This window comes from Octopus bimaculoides, chromosome 10 (genome assembly GCF_001194135.2).
Source record: "Octopus bimaculoides isolate UCB-OBI-ISO-001 chromosome 10, ASM119413v2, whole genome shotgun sequence".
Classification (NCBI taxonomy): Eukaryota; Metazoa; Mollusca; class Cephalopoda; order Octopoda; family Octopodidae; genus Octopus; species Octopus bimaculoides.
The window spans coordinates 24,380,159-24,402,398 of record NC_068990.1 but is presented as its reverse complement, the minus strand read 5'-3'; the positions used below and the strand labels follow the sequence as shown (position 1 = coordinate 24,402,398).

General features: G+C 34.1%; 1 protein-coding gene across 1 annotated transcript in view; it reads right to left on the bottom strand.

Annotated features, from left to right (window-relative positions):
- The window catches only part of LOC106879116 (neurofilament heavy polypeptide), a 99,555-nt gene that overhangs the window by 21,217 nt on the left and 56,098 nt on the right, over window positions 1-22,240 (bottom strand). The window contains exons 3-6 of the mRNA XM_052971074.1: window positions 10,220-10,315; window positions 7,878-8,039; window positions 6,952-7,077; window positions 3,071-3,291 (exon numbers count right to left, since the gene is read on the bottom strand). Of these exons, the coding sequence (XP_052827034.1) occupies window positions 3,071-3,291; window positions 6,952-7,077; window positions 7,878-8,039; window positions 10,220-10,315 (605 nt within the window). The remainder of the gene's footprint in view (window positions 1-3,070; window positions 3,292-6,951; window positions 7,078-7,877; window positions 8,040-10,219; window positions 10,316-22,240) is intronic.

Here is a 22,240-nt window from a genome sequence, read left to right as displayed (position 1 = left end):
CGACGCTCTTCCGATCTTATATATATATATATATGAATCACTGCTCTACAGTTGTTATGCTAGTTAAAATTGAAAATAACTATCCACTTACTCTCATCACACTTACACTCACACTCAATGACAGATGGTATATGTTTGGTAATACATTTGTTAAGGCAAATAATCGATGACCATTAAAGAAGAACCTTCATTATCATTAAATATCTAATAACAGTTCGACGTTAAAAATAGTTAACCAATACCCTATGTTGTCGGTAAAAATGAACATATTTATAAATGTATGTTTTTCATTGAAGTGATTTGAATTATATTTAACGATATGTATAGTTATATGTGTTCTGCCGAGACGTTGCATTATGATCTGATTCATTGTGGATACATGGCCGAAGCTGTTAGAATAATAGCATTTAATGATAGGTAAATATTCTTCTTTGTGATATTGATTGTGTTTTGTTTCATTTAATTGCAGCAATCAATATCTAAATATCCGAGATGATGCTATGAAACTTTAGAAATACAAAAGTTCTGGTAACCGGCCAAGGTGAATTAAACATTAATCATTGTAACTCGGGGAGTTTCTTATGACATAAATCTGTTCAGTTGGTTACTTTCAACACATGAATGATGAATTGCTAAAATGCTGACACATTGATCTTGAAAATGTCCAAACCATAATAATCCAGAACACGGCAGAAATGATATTACTGAATAATACTGAAGTGTAATTTTTTCTTCATAAGTGTCAATGATGATGATGATAACAATATCGATAATGCCGTCAATGTTGATGAGGGCCTTCATAATAAGGATCCTTCTATGTATACAGTGAAATGATTTCTTGAATTTTCAGTACCATTTTTTTTTTACTGACAGTATTGTAGTCCTTTGTTGCCAAACTATACATTCATGAGCTCACATCTCGCTAGTAAACATCTACTGGAAGTACAAGCCACTATAAATATATATATATATATAACGAAATTACATTCATACTTTATTTTGATTGACTCTAATCTCTGATAGACAAATAAAACATACTATAAATTTTGAACGTACCATTAACCTCCTAAGTAATGTATACATAATGCTATTTTACTGAAAGTATTTATTAAAAGCATATGACTGCATCTAATGGACATTTTGCTGATAAAGCATGGTATCCTTAAATATTTTTAACAATACAATACATTCATTTATCTCGCATAAAATATATATCGAGACACACCGATAGCGTGAAACTTATTCTTGAAGAAATATATTAATATTAAACAGAAAAAAAGCCAATAACGAAATTTAAACTGCAGTGGTATAATAATACTAAAGAATAAGACACTTTCTTCACATTAACACCACGCAAATTATAAAGTAATTGAAAATACATAGAAAATATTTTCTGCCATGAATATTCATGCCCAAAAGCTGACTTAATTCCAATGCCATTTTTATTAAACACATTACTAATGGACAATACAGTGAGATGAATAGCCACATTTCCAGATTTATGCCATAGAGTTCAACATAAGAATTTGAAGAAAGGAGTTGCAAGATTTTAGGACCGATTTTGTATTTCTTGAAGCTATGAACTTAAATAAAGCTTGACGTATGATAGCAGATTCATTACAACAGTAAAATACATTGTCACACTTTTCAACATCTATTTTTCATTGACATATTCTAAAACTATCTATCAGTATATTGATTTATGTATATTCCATAAAAGTCTGAATACTTAAATGGTAACCAACAAATAGTTATTTTTCTTATTTCTTTTCCTACAACTTCAGGAGCACACATTATCAAATGCCGAAAAAACCGAGATAGAGTATCAAATCGGAAATTTAGTCATACTTTTGAAAATCATCTATTATTATTGTTTGAAAAATAGGTATTAATCCGTGCGTCAATGCATTTCAGGAAAAAATAACACTGAATGTAATGAATAATGAAATAATACATAAATAAATATATAGAGAAAATATGATAAATAAATGAGTAAGAAATAGCCAACACTAATTAATTGATTGATGCGCTCAGGAATGCCTTGATGAATCTCTACTTGAAATTTCGATTATATCACAAAGGGAGAACGAGGCTCAGTAATGATGATGCGAGTAATGACGCTAGTCGGACATGTATTTTTATTAATTTTTTTTTTTTTGCTGGTAAAGACAAAAGCAAAAGAGCTGTAGAAAATGTACAAATCTTTTCTCAACTTACGTGATCGGTCGTTAAAAGTGTATAAAATGCAACCGATTTGCTTTTCCCAACAATTCATAATTTTCTATACAATTTCACCGTTTCAAAAGCGTTTATATTAATTCTTTAGGCTGAAATCTCTGCTAAAGGATACATTATTAGCGATAAAACAAGCACATAATAGCCTAATGCAATATTTTACGTATAGGAACGCGCATATGATTCGTATATACACTCGTAAATATTGTAACAAGTTTTGTTACGTACACAAATTATTTCTTCATATATTCCGGTTCAAACCGGTAAAAGACATCGACGAAAAAGATTGTTCAATTAAAATGCTTGTAGGAAATTAAATGCGAATGTTTGTACACGAGATTCTTAAAGATAGGAACTAATAACGTTTCCACCTTTAAGATCTATATGGATCTTAAAGGTTTATATCTCGTTACATATTGTATGAAACATTTGTATTTCGATCTCGTACTTTCTTTTTGATCTCAAGTAATACCTCCAAAATAACAAAGGTATTGATCATCAATGTCTTTCATCATATACAAACTCCAACACAGATTTATCTATACGTTATGCTTTCTTTTTTTTATATATTAGTAAATTTTACCAATATTCCAATCGAAAGCAACATATCAATATTAAAACTAATAGTTTATTTGATTTCCCCGAAGGAAATTAATCTGACATTCGATCAACTTCGCAGAAAGATATTTATAGAAATTCATAATGCTTAATTCTATGATCAAACTAATCATTTGACAAACTTGAACGCATTTCTTACATGACCCATTCTTCAAAACTCTCCATAAACGAAAAAAAGCAACAATTATATTAATACAGATATTAATGTTTCACCTACCTGGTCTCTTCTCCTTCCAACAACTTCCTGTATGCAGCAATTTCTAATTCAAGTGATAGTTTGATATCCATCAAATCTTGCAGTTCTTTCAAAATGCTTTCCATTTCTCCACGTAATTTGGTAATTTCTTCTTTGTATTGAGAACTTTCCAATTCGTTTTGCCTATCTTTTTCTTCTAATTCTCGCATCAAATCTTGATTTGTTCTTTCCAGTTGAGCATTCTGTAAGCAAAATATAAAAAAAATCGTTTAGATTTAAATTAAGACGTGAAAAGTAAAAAAAAAAAAAATGAAATATCGAAATTTATAATGGCTGTACAAATGCTTAATTTGTTGAAAGTATTATTGCCATTGTTAGTGGTGTTATCACTGTTAGAAAAGTCGTGCATATAATGGTTGCCTTCTTGTTGCCTTAAGAACATACTTTAAGATAAGCAAAACTAACGTTTAGATACTGGCGTTTTTTCATTCGATAGTAACAGAAACATATATCTATTTACCATTTTATACAGTCTGCGTCGCTATCATTTTTCTAACTCATACAACTCAATGTTTTGGAAGTATCATTACTATTTATGTATTTGCCCCTGAATTAAATTACTGAGATGAACAATTATTTGGCTCTGGGGACAAGTAAATATACTCCAAATAATATGTCCAAATTTATGTCCATATTCTAAAAGGATGTAAATTTTATTGAGTTGTAATGATATAATATTGATAAGTAGAAATAGCACTAATATAACTGTTCCTCCATATTAGACATTTTTTTCAAATTTCCTAAAAGTCTAACATGGTATACATTATATTTACTGAATCTATTCAAAAACTTTAAGGACTACTCTGCTGGAGTAATATTGACTCCTTTTTCCAGCGGTGAACCATGGGTTATGTCAACCCTGTGCTGGTAAGTAGCCAAGTTGGTCACTCCTTATCGTAACTGTAAAACACTTCGAAAGATATTTTCACAAATGGCTTCGGTGTGCGGTCCGAAAATCCCACATGCCTCAAGCTACGTCAATCTATTCAGGATATCTTCGAATATAAAATAAACCTTACATTTGACATGATAGTGGTGTTTCTCCTTTAACATATCAATTGGCTTTATATGCGTACTTTACTGCTAAGATGACTGTAGTATGTAGTATTACGAGTATGTCCAGAGATACAATGCTCGAACAGGCGTTTTGAACTCAAACAGTGAAAGTTTAATACTTTATCTGTTTAGCAGTTTTGTACGACATACAAATAGTAATGTTGATATTAAATTTCATTTAAATATATAATATCAACTGATCCGAGAGTTTGTTGATTTGTAGCAATTCCCTTTAAATAGGTTGCTGTGACAGTGTATACCTACAATGTGTTAACACGGAAGATTTCTTTCTTCAAGCTACACCCCAAAAACGATGTGTTCGGCAGTTATGAAACGCTATATTTTTATAGGCGGATTTCTATTGGCTGCCTTAAACTGTACACTCCTATTATTATTTCATTTTCTTTGTTAACCTTGTTTCTGTGATCAAAGATATTTTCTAGGAAAAGTCCACCTTTTTTCAAGTTCTATGTATCCAGAACTACATTATCAAATGTATTCTTCTGTTCCTTAAGAAAAGTGAGATGTGCTTTGAGGGAGATTCAATTTCTTTTTATCACAGGTCGAGCAAACATGAAAAGTCTCCATATGACGGGCAAGAAAATTAGATGCTTACTCCCTAAACAAGTAAACGATACATTTACTTTTCAGTGAATACGGTAACGTGGAGATATACATAAGTAATACCAACGATACATAATAGAAATGAACAATATAGAGTAAAAGGAGTGTACATATGATAGCTGTGTTCATATATAATAACGTTGATATATATTTGTGGGTGTGATAGTAATGTCAAGAGACAGTACAAATTGTATTTGATATTATCCTAGTTTGCTACAACTGACAGTTATATATCACACGCATTTCTACACAAAAAAGTTGGCCTTATGACCTAGTCACACTGATATTATCAATGTATAAATAACCCTTTCTTCTATAGGCACATTGACTAAAATTTAGGGGATAGGGAACAAGTCGACTACATCGACCCCAGTGCTCGACTGGAACTTATTTCTATCGACCCGAAGGATAAAAGGGAAAGTCGACCTCGGCGGTATTTGAACGTAATGACGGGCGAAATGACACTAATCATAACGTTTGTGCCAGCTCGCTGCCTTCGTCAATATATAAATAATGATGTCAATAAATCATTAACGAGATGGATTAATTCCATTGCTAACAATATTGTTATTGATGTCAAGCTTTGCCTTTCATCATTCTGGGATCACTTAAATATTCGAGACGATTTAATCGAGTGACATCCCAACTACCAAGATATCAGAGCTTGTGTCGGTATTAGGATAAATTATTAGTATCTTTATTTTTTCATTATTATTTAGAAATGCCAAGACAGCGAGCCAGCAGAATCGTTTGCACGTCGGACCAAATGTTCAGCGGTATTTATTCCGGCTCTTTACATGCTGAGCTCAACTTTGCTTTTCATCCTTTCGGGGGACGTTAAGTAATGTAACAGTTTTATTTAATAAAACTTTAATTACAAATACTACTCCTACTAAGACTTTTAACACTTGGACTGCTTCACAATCACGCTGCTGTGAGTTAGATTACATTGTGTTTCATCTTCACTAAGTCTTGACATAACCTAAGATGACTGAAGCCATATGCGTGAACGTATATGAAATGGAAACATCGTGGAAGCCTATTGGATGGACTGCACCAGTTTTAGTAGTGATGGTATTGGCTTAGTGGATAGGGACTTTGGGCTCATGACCGCAGCTTAGTGATTATGGGTGTTGGATTCATTATCGTATTATTGTGGTTTTGATTCTTGGAAGGGTCAATGCGTTGTGTTCTTGAACAGAACACTTCATTTTAAGTTGCTCTAGCCCACTCAGTTGGAAAAAATGAGTAAACTTGCAACTAACTTGCGTCTCGTCCATGGAGGGGAATATATATGCCACAGAACCCAAGAAACTGGGAAACCGGCCCAATGAGTCTTTACGATTCGGAAAAGAGCATAATCCAGTCATTGATCCATCAACTAGGATAACATTACCATCTGGTCATTTGGATGACCTCAGGAGAGCCACCTCTGTTGCAAGCAATCGTGCCAGCTGTTTATTCTGATGATAATTCATAACTTTCTCTTCCTCATATCCTTGTTGCTGCATGTCTTTTGTATATACAGAGACAACAAATATCTACTTTGTTATTCGGTAGCTGAAACAGATCTAATATTATATGCGACGCTCAAATCAAATGTCACAGACAATGACTCGCATCGATGTTTAATCTTTACGATCATGCTGTTATGAATAGAACTGTTCATATGAAGCACATATATTTAGAATATATGACCTTTATTGCATAAAATATTTAATAACTATTGCTAATACCATGTTTTACAAGTTACTCATCACTGGCGTAAACCGCTTATAAGCCGGTAATACATTTACCTGGTTGAGAAAAATAACCAGTAGAAGTTCAGTTTTACTGTAAACGTTTACACCTTTCGCCTGGCAACGAATTGGTAGAAAAATACTAGAATATTGGAACACTTTGCTGCCTTGAACATACGCGAATACCCATATAGGCTTCTCTACACATTTTTACAATACATTAAACTACATTACATTACAAGTTGTTCGTATCAATAACTTCTACAATATATATATATATACATATACATGTGTGTGTGTGTGTGCGTGTATGTGTGTGTGTGTGTGTGTGTGTGTGTGTATCTGTACTTTATATTTGCAAGAGCATAAACAAAGTACAGAAAACAAGAGCTTGCGAAAGAGGACGTTAATGGCAATACATACCCTTGCTTCTAAGTCAGTAAGTCTGTTACGAATTTCGTTCATATTGCTTTTCAGTTTTACATTTTCTTCTTTGTTGCGAGTAACTTCCATATTTTGTTTGGTAGCACCGGTACGGAATTCTTGAACCTGTTAAAAAGAAAAGATATAAAAAGCGCTGTTAACTATCGATCTGGATTCGATATTAGCAGTTCAAAGTATGTTACTTCAGAACAATATAATATATTGTTTAAATATGATATATTAAGTTATGTACAGTTTAACTAGAAAATGTGATGAAAGTTGATTCTGATAAGAGACACATGGAGGAGGTACCTGAGGACACTACCAATCGGAACTTCCCCAGAATAGTGGGTGGAGAAGATGGATGGGAGAATGGATACAGTTTAATATGTATCAGTGTTTGTTAATAATCACTCAATCTTTAATTAGAGACGATCCAAATAACGGGGACGCCTTTCTCATATTCTGCCAACATTAGAAATTTATATTGATTACTATTACAATGTTCAAGTTTCAGCGTAAGAAGGATACAGACAATTTTTCAGAGTTGGTTGTGGTAGAATGTTAAAGCTATTCTACCTTTCATCTAACCTATTTTGTCAACGATGTTGTGGAATTTATTGTATGGGTAGTGAGAAAGATTGAGTTATATGCATTTCCCACTGACTGAACGCAAGCAACTTATCTACAGTTTGAAGTTAATTTTTTGTAGCCATATCGTAATCGTTATTGAGTATTCATTGAGTCTATTAGATTAACTTAATTCTGGTTTACAAGTTTATACGCTATGAAGAAGCTTATCAATTATGGTCTATTGCAGAACATATTTGTAAATTATTATCAATGAAATGTCAGTGAAATAGTAAAGGGTATGATTGAATGTTTACAATCATTTAAAATTTTGTTTTGATAAAAGAAAGTCTTACTTTGAGATTGTAATATGCTTCCATATCTCCACGCATTTGATCACATTTGGCATCATATTCTTGTTGAATGTCACGAATAGCTTGAGATAGTTCGTTCCTCCAGAATTCACGGTTTTCAGCGGTTGTGTCTCGGTATGCGAGAGCTGCCAATTCTTTCAGCTCCTGTAAAAATAAACAGCATTCGTTATATTTAACGATTTGGTTTATAGCGAGCTACATTAAATTATAAAAAGTTTTGAGAAACCACCCCTAAAGATTTCACCGGTTTCAAAACATTTTTGGTGGTTCATCAGAAAATGATTTTAAATATGAAGAAATATAGATTAGTGAACAGCCCAAATTATTTTTTTACGCTCATCTTATTAATATCAAAATTGTAATGCTATATTGCTTCCAGATGAAGGCATTTCTAAAACGGTAGTCAAATATAAATATTTTCAATTAATCCATGTACATACGTTATTTTCACCAGGAAACTTTATATGTATGTTTTCTAAGGATCCCGCTTTTTGCTGGGATCTGATATTTTACATTGATTTTGGGGGCTGCACCCACGGTTTCCACAGGCCCGTCGAAGTTTGTGAAACCAATCCAGCTAATGCTCTCCTTGAATCATAGAAGTCTGGTTCTTAATGGAAGATTGACCGTGGGATTGCACTAGAAAGTTCCCTTCTGATGCACAAGTCCGGGCGAGGTGTTTTTGGAAGACAAGCAGTCACCTATGCATACCGGTCTCCACTCCTCGCCCCCGATGTTGTTCAAAGAGAAAGAAACGGCCAAAAAGCTTGGCATTAGTGACGCCGCAAATCATTCCTACAGCTGAATGAACAGGAGCAACGTGAAATAAAGTGATTTGCTCAACACACAGCCAGGTCCAGGAATCGAACTCACAACCTCTCGATTTTAACAGCGACCCTGTAACCACTGAACCGTGCGTCTTCACTATGGAAGAAGTATAGATATAGTGTTTAGCTTAGGACTTCAAAAGATATAACCAGTATATTTGACAAGAGAGAGAAATAGAACAGAGCGAGACGAGTGAACTGGATGGAGCCAGCTTTGAGAAGTTCATTGTTGTAATGGAGAGACAGCGTTAAGACAAAATGGGTGAACCAAAGTTGCTGTGTGTTGGTGAGCTACTTCATACCTATCGGTTGTACGGCCTGTTTTATGAAGGATTTGGGATGTAGGATGCCTTTCTCTCTAGGTGTAACACCATTCCAGTTGTGGGTCCGGATTCAGCTTTACAGAGAGTTAGCAAGAGTTGGGATTTGTACAATTTTTTAACACAAAATATCAGTGTATGGGCTGCAATTTTTTGATATGTTTTGAATGTGAGGACGTCTGTAGAAATTCAATTTCTCCCACATTTTTACTTATTAGGTTTTAGTTAAGTCTTATTGTTCATGTCTTGAGCAGGTATACTGTCACATGCCCAGTGGTTGTGTACCTCCCCTGCTCTGTTCAAGGAGTCAATATTGTTACGACCCTGTGAAAAATATTTTATAGAATTAGCGCAAGTTTATCATCCGCGTTCTAAGATGATGACTTTTATACGACAAATGCTAGACAAGAGCGAAAGGGTTTAGTTTTAGGTGACGGCAAGTAGGTTGTTGATATACAGGGAAAGCGTGTGAAGAGACGTGCAAATCATGTCATACACCACACGTCAATGATGTGTGTGAAAGCGTGTTCCATCAACACATGGTGTGAGAATAATGGCTGTCAGCAGAAAGCTTACAGTCTAAAAGACGACTGACAGAGAAAAGTAATTGTCAAGCATGGCTGGGTGGAACAACGTGATTTTCAATTAGTTTCTCAAATCTCCAGAGGATTTGGTATAAATGTGGTCATTCAGGAATGATAGGGAATTCATATGTTGCAGAATTGGAGATCAAGGATTGATTGCAATATACTGGGAGTGGGACCAATGAGCTGATAACGTAGTGGAATCATAGATGGTGTCCTTTATGGAAATAGAATGCAATGAAAGAGAAAAGAGAGACAAATAGAGCCAGAGAGAAAGTGAGAGAGAGAGAGAGAGAGAGAGTGGGGGAGATTGAGAGAAGAGATATATTAGTGATAGAGAAAGTGATATAAATGTTTGGAGAAGCTAGGCTTTATCTGTTGGACCCATGATCTGAGTGCAGTTGAAGAAAGAATGTTAACAAATTACGGTCTTTTTAGCTTGAATTGAGAGATTTTATGACGAGAACAATAGGTTTAGCAGGGTTTTTATTTAATATATACCATATGGAGTTCAAAGAAAGGCAACAGCAAATATGGAACAAAATAATCAGAGTCGATTACTAAGATTACTTACAAAATATATATTAACATACCTGTGCATGTAAGTCTTTCTGGAATTCAAGCTCTTCTTCAAGTGTTTGTCTTCTATTTTCAGCGTCTAAGTGGTTGATGGTTTCGTTATTCAAGTCCTGTAATGACACAATGAAAAGGGAGAGTTCAGCTACCGTGCAAAAAATACGAAGAAATACTTCATACAACGGATATAAAAAAAATTGTTATAAATAACAGCAAGTTCCGTGGTATCAATGATTGTGATGATATATTGTTTTGCTCATTAAAGATATGACGTGATGGATCTCCGTCATTCCAAGTAAATATTCACTTGTGCGAACAACTAAATTACCTCCTCTTGAATCAACGTGTAAGTGGCTGAGCATTTTCACAGACACGTGTACCCTTCAATACACGTGTATTTCGCAGTTTGACAGGTTACTTTTGAAGTATAGGTACAACCCATCCGACGGCCTTTTCTGTGATTTTCTTCTACCCAATTGCTTACAGAAACCAATGGCCGGTACAAGCTCTAAAAAAAAAGTGACAATTTTCCATGATACCTTGCGATAGGATAGAACTGCGGCCTTACTGCAGTGAAATGAACTTTTTAAACATTCGGCCATACTGCACACATACGCACAAACATGCATATACACACGTTCGCGCACGAACCGCACAAGCACACTTAAATAAACTACTATGTTTAGAGATAATTGAAGTTTGAGGACAGGACGGGTATCTAGTAATAAAAGATCTACCTCAATGAATACTGTCTCATCCATGCATACATAGAAAAGGAGACGTTAAAACTATGCTATATAATAATAATAATAATAATAATAATAATAATAATAATAATAATAATAACTTAATATAGACAGCTGTATGCAATGTTTTACCAAAAAGGAAAACTATAATTGTTACTAAATATGATTAGGCTGTTAGAACACCTACATTACTAGAAATAAGAGCTAAAAAGCTCAAATACTGTAGTTAAAGCATATAATTGTATACATGTGTACTGAGATGGACTCGTAGACTGTGTATGTGTACATTGAAAATTAAAATACATATGTGTATTTATATTTTCTACCATACACAGAAGTATATGTGTATACCTGTATAATTACAATCTCTCTTTCTCACTCTCTCTAAATGGTTAGTTCCCTGTATTGATGTCAGCATTACGTTTCTTTTCTTTATCTCTCAGCGAGTGAGTCCCCTTGAAAAGATTATGTTAGAATACATATTTGGGTATATCTGATACCACAATCAATTCAATATGGACAGATTTGTATTTTGCACCATTGAATTATGTCCAAAATTGCTTACATAACAGAAACACGTGTTGGGCTTTTGTGATTTATTCCTGTATTAGGATGTGTTATTCTTCAACCTACTACTAAATGTCTTATGTATATATGTATGTCTGTATGTATGTATGTGTGTATGTATGTCTGTATGTATGTATGTGTGTATGTATGCATGTATGTATGTACGTGTATCGTGAACTCTCTTGTTGTTCGAAGCAGATGCGCAATAAACTCGCTGACACTCTTCAATTCGATATTGTACAGTGTGCCACCCGTTGGATGTCAAAGTGATCGTAGTGTAATATGAACTGAAACATGAACACAGCCCATGATTTATTTTTGGTTCATTTATGACTATTCATTGATAGAATGAATAAAATAGTGAGACGAATGCTGCTGAGAGACAGGCAACTGCATCTGATAATCTTCGGATATCTTTGTATGTGCTTGTACGCGTGTGCACTTGTGTGTGTATTTTATGCGTATTCTATGAAATTTGTTTTGTTTTGTTCCTTTGTTAACTGTACAATTATACTGAATGAAACCACAGTTCTAATGTTGAAGATATTTTGTTATTTGAAGACAACAGGCATTCGAATTTCAAAATAGAAATAAAAGTAAGAAATACCATGCATCATTATTTCTACAAATTTCCTTCTCTTCACATATCGATGTACAATACTGGAGACGTATAAGAGAATGGAAACGTAATACCATGCATATTCAATGATCCTAGCCATTGACGTTTCCATATAAAAGTGAACAATTTTGTATATCTCAAAGATCTTATTTACATCCATCTTATAAATTTCATTCTTTATTGTATTTCTGTGAAGCTAAGATGCTTCCTTCATATGTTCATTCTGAAGAAGGACAAGTTACAGCATAAAATTGTTTTTTATTGAATATTATCAATATTTTAGATGCAAACTTACATTTTTTAATAGGATTCTTTGAATTAAAAGCAAAATTTATATCGAATACAGAATCCAATTTATATCTTAAGTTTCGAATCAATTTTGGGTGTATTTTATACGTCAGAAGAATATTATTCAGTGTAAATTGAAATATTTATGCATAACTTGTACCTTTCTTAGATTTTCCTATAGGTACAAATCGCGATATTTCGATATGATAAAAAAAAACTCGGCAAGACAAAATGACATGATAAATTACAGAAAATGAAAGGTAATAATTTTTTTTTATATTTTAATGGCCAGAAATGTATGAAATTTCTTGTTTTCCATTAGATTTTATATCATCTTCTAACCAATGTTCCGAAAAGAAGTGACAGATAATGAATTAAACGAAATTTTCCCGAATATGAATGTAAAAAGAATGTTATGACGAATAGATAAACTGAGACCGAAATTTCTTGTCAATGGCGAAGGGATCTAAAGACATGAAATATAGAAAAATAAACAGGAAGCTATCATTCACCAGACATAAGAGCCGTCATGCGACCTACTTTTATGGAACGGAAATTAGTCAGTGATTGTGCCATGTTCAAATATTTGTGAGTTAACATGCATTCTGGAGAGTAGAGATCATTTGACATCTCAGTACGTCAAGACAGAAACAAGAAAAGAGAACTTGAGAAATCATGAAGAGGAAATATATAAATGCACTTGTATATGTTTTTGGAATATATGACATGGTTGAGATTCATATGGTTGATTTGTTTCTAAAATTATATTTGATGCTCTATTTAAGTTAAAATTCGAAAACGGATGAAAAGTCACCATTGTGATTCTGTTGGTTAAAGAATCAGTATGCGTCAAATTATGACAAAGAGTTTTGATGAATTATCTGTTCGGTCTACATGCAAACACAAACAATAAATACACAAAGAAAAATAAGTAAACAAAAGTTGAGAAGATGTGATGATAGAGTAGGAGATAAAGGTGATATTTGATGCACATATTCTACATTACGGTTAAGGGTCTATGACAATGATACTCATAGTAACAGGGTCTACTACCGCAAGGAGATTACAGTTAATTTGACTGTTGATCAACATTGCACATGAGACTTTGTTTTATGAACCCTCGAAATATTCGTACCCAGAATATAAACAAATGCATTTAATTAGAGAGCATATTGCTCTTCACTTTGGATATTCTTCTGATCCACTACGCTCTTCGATAATCGATTCGACCAGCTTGCCTTCCCTTCCCTAATAATGGTTACAATTCTTGGAAATTTTAAGTGGGATGATTCCAGTCAACTGCTTTGACCCAAGTGCTTAACTGGTACGTGTTCTATCAGCGTCGAAAGGATGAAAGGAAAACCTCGGAGGAATCTGAACTCAGAAGCATTTCGTCCGACGCTCTAATGATTCTGTCTGTCTTTTCTTATCTAATAATGATAACAATTACTTCAAATTTAGGCACAAAAGCAACTTTTTTGAGCGGAAGGCTAATTCGATCGGTAAAACTCAATATTAGATTGGTACTTTAATCTCGAAAGAACGAAAGGTAAAATTGACCATTGCGTGATTTGAGAACGTAAAACTCCGGAACAAATATTGCGAGGCATTTTTAGTGACTCTACTTACTCTGTTAATGTACGTTTTTCTCTAATAATTTTTTCTAATTTTGACCCAAAGACAGCAATTTCGAGAGAGTTGCAAATCAATTACACCGATTCCAGTAATTTATTGGTCCTTTATTTTATGGAAAGGATGAAATGGAAAGTTAACTTCGGCAGGATTTGAACTCACAACGTATAGCATCAAAAGAAACATTGCTAAGCATTTTGTCCGATGCATTTACGCTTCTACTACGGTCCTTTCTCTAATAATGATAATACTGTTTCTAATTTAATAATGATTGTTTTTATCTAATAATGTTAGTAATATTAATACCGATTTAATGTGGCCGGCAGAACTAGCTTGCGTTCTGACTCAAACTAGCTGAGACAAAATTGTTAACTACCTACACATTATATCAAAACTACCACTATATTTTGAAGGAAGGTTTCAGAAACTGCAGGTAGAAGCTATAGCAGTTTTTTCTTTTATTTCATTCTATTTTGGGACTGCAGCCATGTTAAGTCACCGGCTCGAAGAGTTTCAGAAGAAGGTACTTATTTATGTACTTATTCTATTCATCTTTTTATTCCAGGGACGCAACCAAATCGACATCGAATGCCAAGCGTTTGAAAGATAAAAGCAATGATGCACACGTTCCTACATGAACATGCAAACACATATCGTTGCTAAAATGCAAAATCTCGTAAGTCCAAAACGTCGCTTTTTCAGAAAACAAAAAAGTAGTTTCGCCATTCCATAGCAAAACCGTTGTACTACACTTTGACAATTTTTGATATCTTGGCATCTGAAGCAGCTGGAGATACGACAGTTTGACCAAAAGAACCGGTTATTGCAAGCCAAGGTTAATGTTGAAAAAAATACATTTGTCCAAATTTGGACAATGACAATTTAACGTAATACCAATGATATGCAACTCACTTCTTTGCAGTTTCTGTGTAACATACATATTCAAATGGTATTAGTCGGTTTTGCATCTACAATTCAAACCATGCGTCCAAAGTGCAGTGCAGTGGGACTGAGCCTGCGATAGTCTTAACCACGATGCCATGTTTTACTAAAATAACAGCTTTAAAGACAGGAAATGACTGAAACCTGAAATCGAAACCTTAAATGCAGGTTTGCATTATTATAAATAATATCATCAAATTATATAAATCTGATAATTTTGAATATTTGCATAAAAATAAAATACAAATCTTATAGTTGGTCAGTTCACTCGTTCTTGTTTATTTCCATGTAAACTCTGACTGAGCGAGATCTTTCGTTAAATGAGGTAGTATGAAGACGACAAGAAGCTATACGAGATATTATTATCAGGAAAAGAGAATCTGACCTTAAAAATGATACTTTGAATACCATAGCAGACGTGCTATTATATGTATATTAATATAATTGTTTTAAATTTATGCCGACGATATAACAAAACCATAAGCAAGAACAAGGTCAGCAATAATAACAAAACAATGATAAAATTATTTCCAAATAGAAGTACAAGGTCACATATTTTGGGAAATAACTTTCATATAGTTTAATCGCCTACTCTGTCAGGTTCCTATTTTATATGCCCCGGTCTCCTCTAACATTCGGTCAAGTGCAAGCATTAAACGTTAGACGCTTGAATGATATATCATTGGGTTCAAAGAATTTTAAAACATGGAGAGTACTTCAGAATGGTTTGGGAGAAATTTTAGAATATTAAATAAGGCTTCTATCGTTTCCAGTCATTTCACTTAAGTTGTCAATGCTAATACAAATTCTTACATCCGTAAAAAGTGTATAGCTTTTACGAATGAGTTCGTTTTTCCAAGCATTTCAATATGGCCTTAAACAGCAATCAGAACGGGTTCATACGCCTCTTCCTGATATGCCGATTTCCTATTTCTTAAAGAACAAAAATGAATATTTTCTATAGAACTATTTCTTTTTGTCGTTTTATTTTATGAGGCATGAAATACAGTAAATTAAAATGCTCCCAAAATATTAGCCAGACTAATTTAAACAATTCAGCATCGTAGGGTATCAACACTGGTTAGCAAGTTTTGATGAGACGTGAAGAAACAGGAAGTTAAACAAGCAAGACAATATATCAAACTAGTAAGCAGTAGATTACATCCGCTTTTCAATAACACTCAAGTTGGGTGAGTAAGAAGTAAGTATTAACGATTGGAAATACAGTGAAGGTAAGAATATCTCTAATAAAAGAAAACATTGCTGTCGAACTCCTTTTTTACATATGTGCAAAACCAGAAATTGGGTGAGAGAACACTCAGTTATATCAACAACAGCACTTGACTAGTACATTATTTTATGGACCCTCGAAATATTAAAGGTTAGCCGGTGCAGGATTTGAGCTCAGATGTGGCTGTAAATGTGCGAGACACTTTTTCTGATGTTCTACTGATTCTTCAAGTTAAATAATAATAATCGGTTCAGTTTTAGGCACAAAGCCAGTAAACTTAAGGGGAAGGGACTGCCCGACATCATTGAACCAATACTTGTCTGGTATTTTATCGTATTGATCCTAGGAGGATCAAAGGCAAAGCTGATTTCAGCAGGATTTAAACTCAAGACTATGGAGCTGGAACAAATACTGCAAGATTCTACTACTCCACCACCCACTCATATCAGATTGTGGAAGGGGGTTATTAATTATAATGCTTATGCTTTACTCGAGAACATAAATTGTCATATGAAAAAGAAACGGTTCCAAACTGAAAATTAAAACCGAACCACGGAATCAGTCCACAGAAAACTAAGGCCTATAATATGGTGACTACTAATTACGAATTGTTAATGATAATAACATTTAAGGGTGATGATTATGAAGGTCATATGAAAATGATGATGGCGATGATGATGATGATAATAATAATAATAATAATAATAATAATAAATAACAATAATAATAATATAATAATAATAATAGCAGTAATATTGTAAGGTAGATCATCTTACATGTGTAACTGTATCTGCTTCCTGTGAGTAGAAAAATATATATATGCAATGAATAAACAGGCGGGGATTTATGGATATAATAGTAAAATGTAAGGGGTTTACCTGAAGTTAGGTAATCGAAGACAAAACGGCAAGAAAGCCGATGATAGTAGAGATTGATGAGGAAGTTCTACAGGATAGTCACCTTTATCTTACAGATGCGGCTTATTTTGCATTGCTTGATAGATGAAATGATGAAATGATTTCGAACTGGATGCTACTGATTATGAATAAGTATTGTGATAAAGTACTCATATTAAGATGAGGTTAATGTTTCTTTAATTGCTGCTGTACATCTATAGAGAATTTTTAACCTCTGTTTTGATCATATAGAAAGATGCAAATGTACTGCGGAAATTGAGATGAAAGGGTAAGATATTTATTACTTTTACAAGAGACATAACCGAGTAAAACAAAAGGAAATCGTATCAAAGTGTATTGAAAATCAGGTTAAAAACAGGCATGTCTTGTAGATACTATACTACTGACTTGTTTTCTCACTCTACGAAAAACTCGTGTAAATGTTAATTGCATCTCTTATTTTAAAAATAAAAGTCTTTCTGAATCATTAGATTGCATCACTGGAGTGATTTCGATTCCAGAGGGAACCGAAATCTGCTTCTATACATGACTGGTCAAACAAAACTAAGATCAAAGTGATTTTAGTTATAACCACCTCGACACGTCCTTCTTTGTCTAATAAAGTAGACTGTGATATGAAGTAGCTGTGATAGTATTTCTAGGAAAATGACGACTACATACAGCCCCCACTTTTTTAGTTTACCCAAACATAGTTTCTCACAGTGAGTGGGAATATTAATTTCTTTTTAATATGCAAAGGGTTTCTTGAGGGAATTTATTTCACTGTATGTCTGGTGCCTGTTGCGCCGGACTAGAAGAATGACTCTAGAGAGTGGTGGGATTTGAACTTAGAGAAAAATAGACCAACTGTTTATTATTTAATATATTAACAATAAATCGTTAAATAAAGTTACAAATAATAGCTTGCAAATAATGGGTTGGAAAGTCGATTGAATGGAAAACTCCCGAAGACTTCAATAAAATATTTACACGCTATTACTTACAGCTTTATCTATTTCGAGCGTGATCTGTACTTAATACACACACACGTTCAGACATATATCCTGGCACAAAGTCAGCCACGTTAGCCAGTATAAGTTTGATACTGAATCGGCTCAGTTATATCCACGTTGTTTCATTATTGATTCTAGACGAATTCAGAGAAAATTCCATCTTAGCAGGAATCTAAACACCACAATACATTAAAGAGAGACGCTCTACCGCCTCACTCATCTGTACCATTCTCTTGATATCAACATATATACATTTTCAAAACGCAGATTTGAAAAAGCTCAACAACTAAGATAAAAGACACTTGGAGTTTACTAATTTGGAATGTCTAAGCTACATTTATATTCGTCTAATTGTTGATGACGCAGTGGGTGAGTGTTGTGCTGCATACATGGCAAGGTTACTTTTTGTACTGGTTGTTTACGATATATCCATCTTTGTATCTTTTAGCTATTATTTGTTTCACTCAATGGTCAGCGGCCATGATAGTGCAGCGTCATGAAGGGTTTGGTCGAACATATTAACACCATGACCTATTTCTGCAAAAGTTTGGTACATATTCTATTGGACTCTTTTGGCGAAACGCTAACATAAACAAACCAGTACCGCTTGTCATGCAATCACACACACACACACACACACACACACACACACACACACACACACACACACGTATATATATTGTAATTTTTCCTGCAGTTGCTCTGTATTTCAAAACTAGTAACACTATTAAATATAATAGTTGTTTAACAACTATACTCGAAGCAGACTGGACTATGATAATCTACGTGGTGCAGTAAACGTAACAGTAATAATCGTACATCTATTTCAGATACATACATATATATACTCACAAGGCATTGGTCGTCGGCTCAATGCTACACTAGAAATACTTGCTCAAGGTGCTGTACATTGGGACTGAGCCCAAAACCAAATGGTTGCAAAGCGACACAATCATGCCTCGGGGTTGCGAAGTAAACACTTAACTGATCGAACATGAAGTTTTTACAAAAGAGGAGCGTATAATTTGATGCAAGCACTGCATGGCCGAATGTTTAAGCAGTTCATTTTCCACCCGTCAGGTTACCTCGTATCGTGTAAGCGAAATTGGGTACGCATAACCTGTATGGAAGGCCAGTGTGCTGAAGGCTTTTTCACATACTGTTTTACATTGATTCTTGCTGGGAATTACGTTAAGCGTACCCAAGAGTGTCGAGTATTGAAAATTCAGGAGCAGATAACTCAGTTAATAACAACAACTGAATCATGATCGTTGAGCAATGACGGAGATTGATCCACCAACCATTATCACGTTAATAATTCCTCGTAAGGAAAATATCCGAAATCATCTTCCCATTACAACACAACAAAAAACATTAGATTCGAATTTGTTATGGCGTACTGGTCGTTTTAAATGTTAGTGCTGTAGTTAATCCAGATCAAACAAACACTCACACAGCCAGATAAATAGATAAATATTTATGGTGCATGTGTAGTTCCATGAATATTGAAATAAATTTATGCTGTAATGTTTCGAAATCATTCCTTTTATTACTAGCTGGCAAACAGGCTTGGTGACACTATATGAATTACTCTCTCTCTCTCTCTCTCTCTCTCTCTCTCTCTTACCCTCTCTCTGTCTTTTCTTAAAAAAGTGGAAGAAGGTAATGATGTAGAACTAACGGCCCAAACGTCAAACAAGTTACACATTTTTAATTTATAGGTATTTTACACACACACACACACACACACACACACATACACACACACACACACACACACGTGCGTATATATGTATGTATGTATGTATGTATGTACGTATGTATGTATGAGTCCATGCTTGTGCATCACCTGTTATTCCCTGTACCACTAGTACAACCAGACGAGTAGTAAAACCATGGAATTTAAGATCTTCGGACTTTAAACGCACCGAAACTGAGCTAGTTGTTTGGACTCTGTGGCTGATGAGAGGATTTCCATGTTTATTTATTTTGTCCGTTCTCGTTAATCCTTTCTCCGTTCCATTCATTTTGATTTTTCATTATATATGCCTCTGTGTGTGTGTGTGTGTGTGTGTGTGTGTGTGTGTGTGTGTGCGTGTGTGTGTGTGTGTGTGTGCGTGCGTGTGTGCGTGCGTACGTGCGTGAGTGTGTGTTTGTGCTTTGTGATACTGGTCCAGCAACAAATCAGTGAGTTACTTATATATTTGGCTTCTTGAATCGTCAGTTCTCTGTTTTTTGTCAATCTACGAGGTTACTATGTGGTCACGTAGTTAAAGCAATAATCTACATAATGTACCTTTTATCATTTAATTATCTATAATTTATGATATAGTGGAAAACATGTCATTCTTGAACACTGGTGCTACATTGTGTGGATATGACACGTAATCTACGCTGATTAAATTTTATGAGTTGTGAATAGGTAATATGAATTTACCTCTTTAATGCACGCGTGGTGAAGCCTTGACTTTTAACATTCATAAACGTTGAATAGAGATGATCTCCATATGTCTCGCTTGCCTTAGATTCTCAACTTTAAGGTTAATTTTTCAGTGGTAGTCCTGATAACTCAGTAAACTTTTGTGGCTGTCAAGCTGTTAAATCTATAGCCACGAATCGCAAATAATGTGATTAATTTTACAAATATAGTAGCCACCAACTTCTAACGAGTTCCTGGTACGTGTCATTTAGATAACATTACGAATGAAGTAATATTCATAATATCTGTCTTCCTTATTAATTACTTCGAAAATGAAATTATAATTCAAATTAACTTAGATTTTAATGAACTAGAGCAAGTCCAACTATGGATAGTGTGAAACTTTGAAGAAAGACTTTAACGCCACCTCTTTTCTAAAGGAATCTTATTTTAGTGCTCTTGGTATCTTTTTCTTTCTGTCAGTGTCAAAGAACCATTATTCTGTAAAGTTTAACTTCTATTATATATAATGATAGAACCACATGCTTTACTCTCTGTACATTAAGACCAGAGTATCCCTTAACCCTGCTCACTTTTAAGTTATCCTTGATTTATACTCAGTTAATTTGAATGCAATGCAAACTTATAATTTACCATATAATTTAGAGATTTTTCGTCCATTTTTCCTAGATTTCTTTACAACGAGATTACCCGAACTAGTTATCTAGAGAGATTAAGATTACTGTTATAAATGTTTGTAAAAAATCTGGTTCACTTTCGTCACTAAGCTAATCCAACAAGTAATACATAATGTTTCTGATATGATCGGAAATATTAATTCCTTTAAGCTATGCACAAGTCGCTTTTGTATAAGTACAGTTGACTAAATCAATTCCACCAATAACAATCCGGTATATTTGTACATCCACGACTACGTTATCCAAAACGTCGTTTCCTTATTTAAAAGGGTAGATTTGAAGGGAAATTTTGCTGCTATTTTTACCAGGTTGGTTGACAACATAGAATGTTCATTAACAAGCAATGCAGAAGTAGATGGATTTCGAAGTTAAAAGTTTGCGATATTTACTGTCGACTATATTACCATCCTTTTAAAATGCGCGTAAAATGTGTCTTACAACTCATTCGAGAAATTCAGTTTCCATATTGTGTATCAAAAACTAGTCCTACTGGAGAAGCCTTTCCTTTTATTAAACCGCAAAACAAAATTCAAAATTGCTACCTAACGAAACGCATGTTAACTAAACAGTGTACCGACTGCTTCTAAGGTCCTCGTTGATCCCAGATGATCATGATCTTCGCCTATAACAAAACGCAGACGTGGATAAAAGTTTTCGAAAAGACTACTATTTGCCTAAGCGTTTAAGTCTTCCCTACCTACAGAAACATGTTTTCCAACAAACAATCCGGTAAAATCGATACCAGTCTCATTGCTGGTGTTTGCTTTAATAATAACAACAAATTATCTACTCCTACGACTATATAATTCCCCATAAACGACCGCCATGCATCAATATGTTTTGATCGATCAAGAAAAGGTCGAGAACAAAATCTGATACATGTAGGATTGACGCGGAGGAAGAAAAACACTTTGTAATATTGTATTCGAAACCGTACCGATTCTTCTAACTAGTACACATTACGTAAGACTCCAATATATATATATG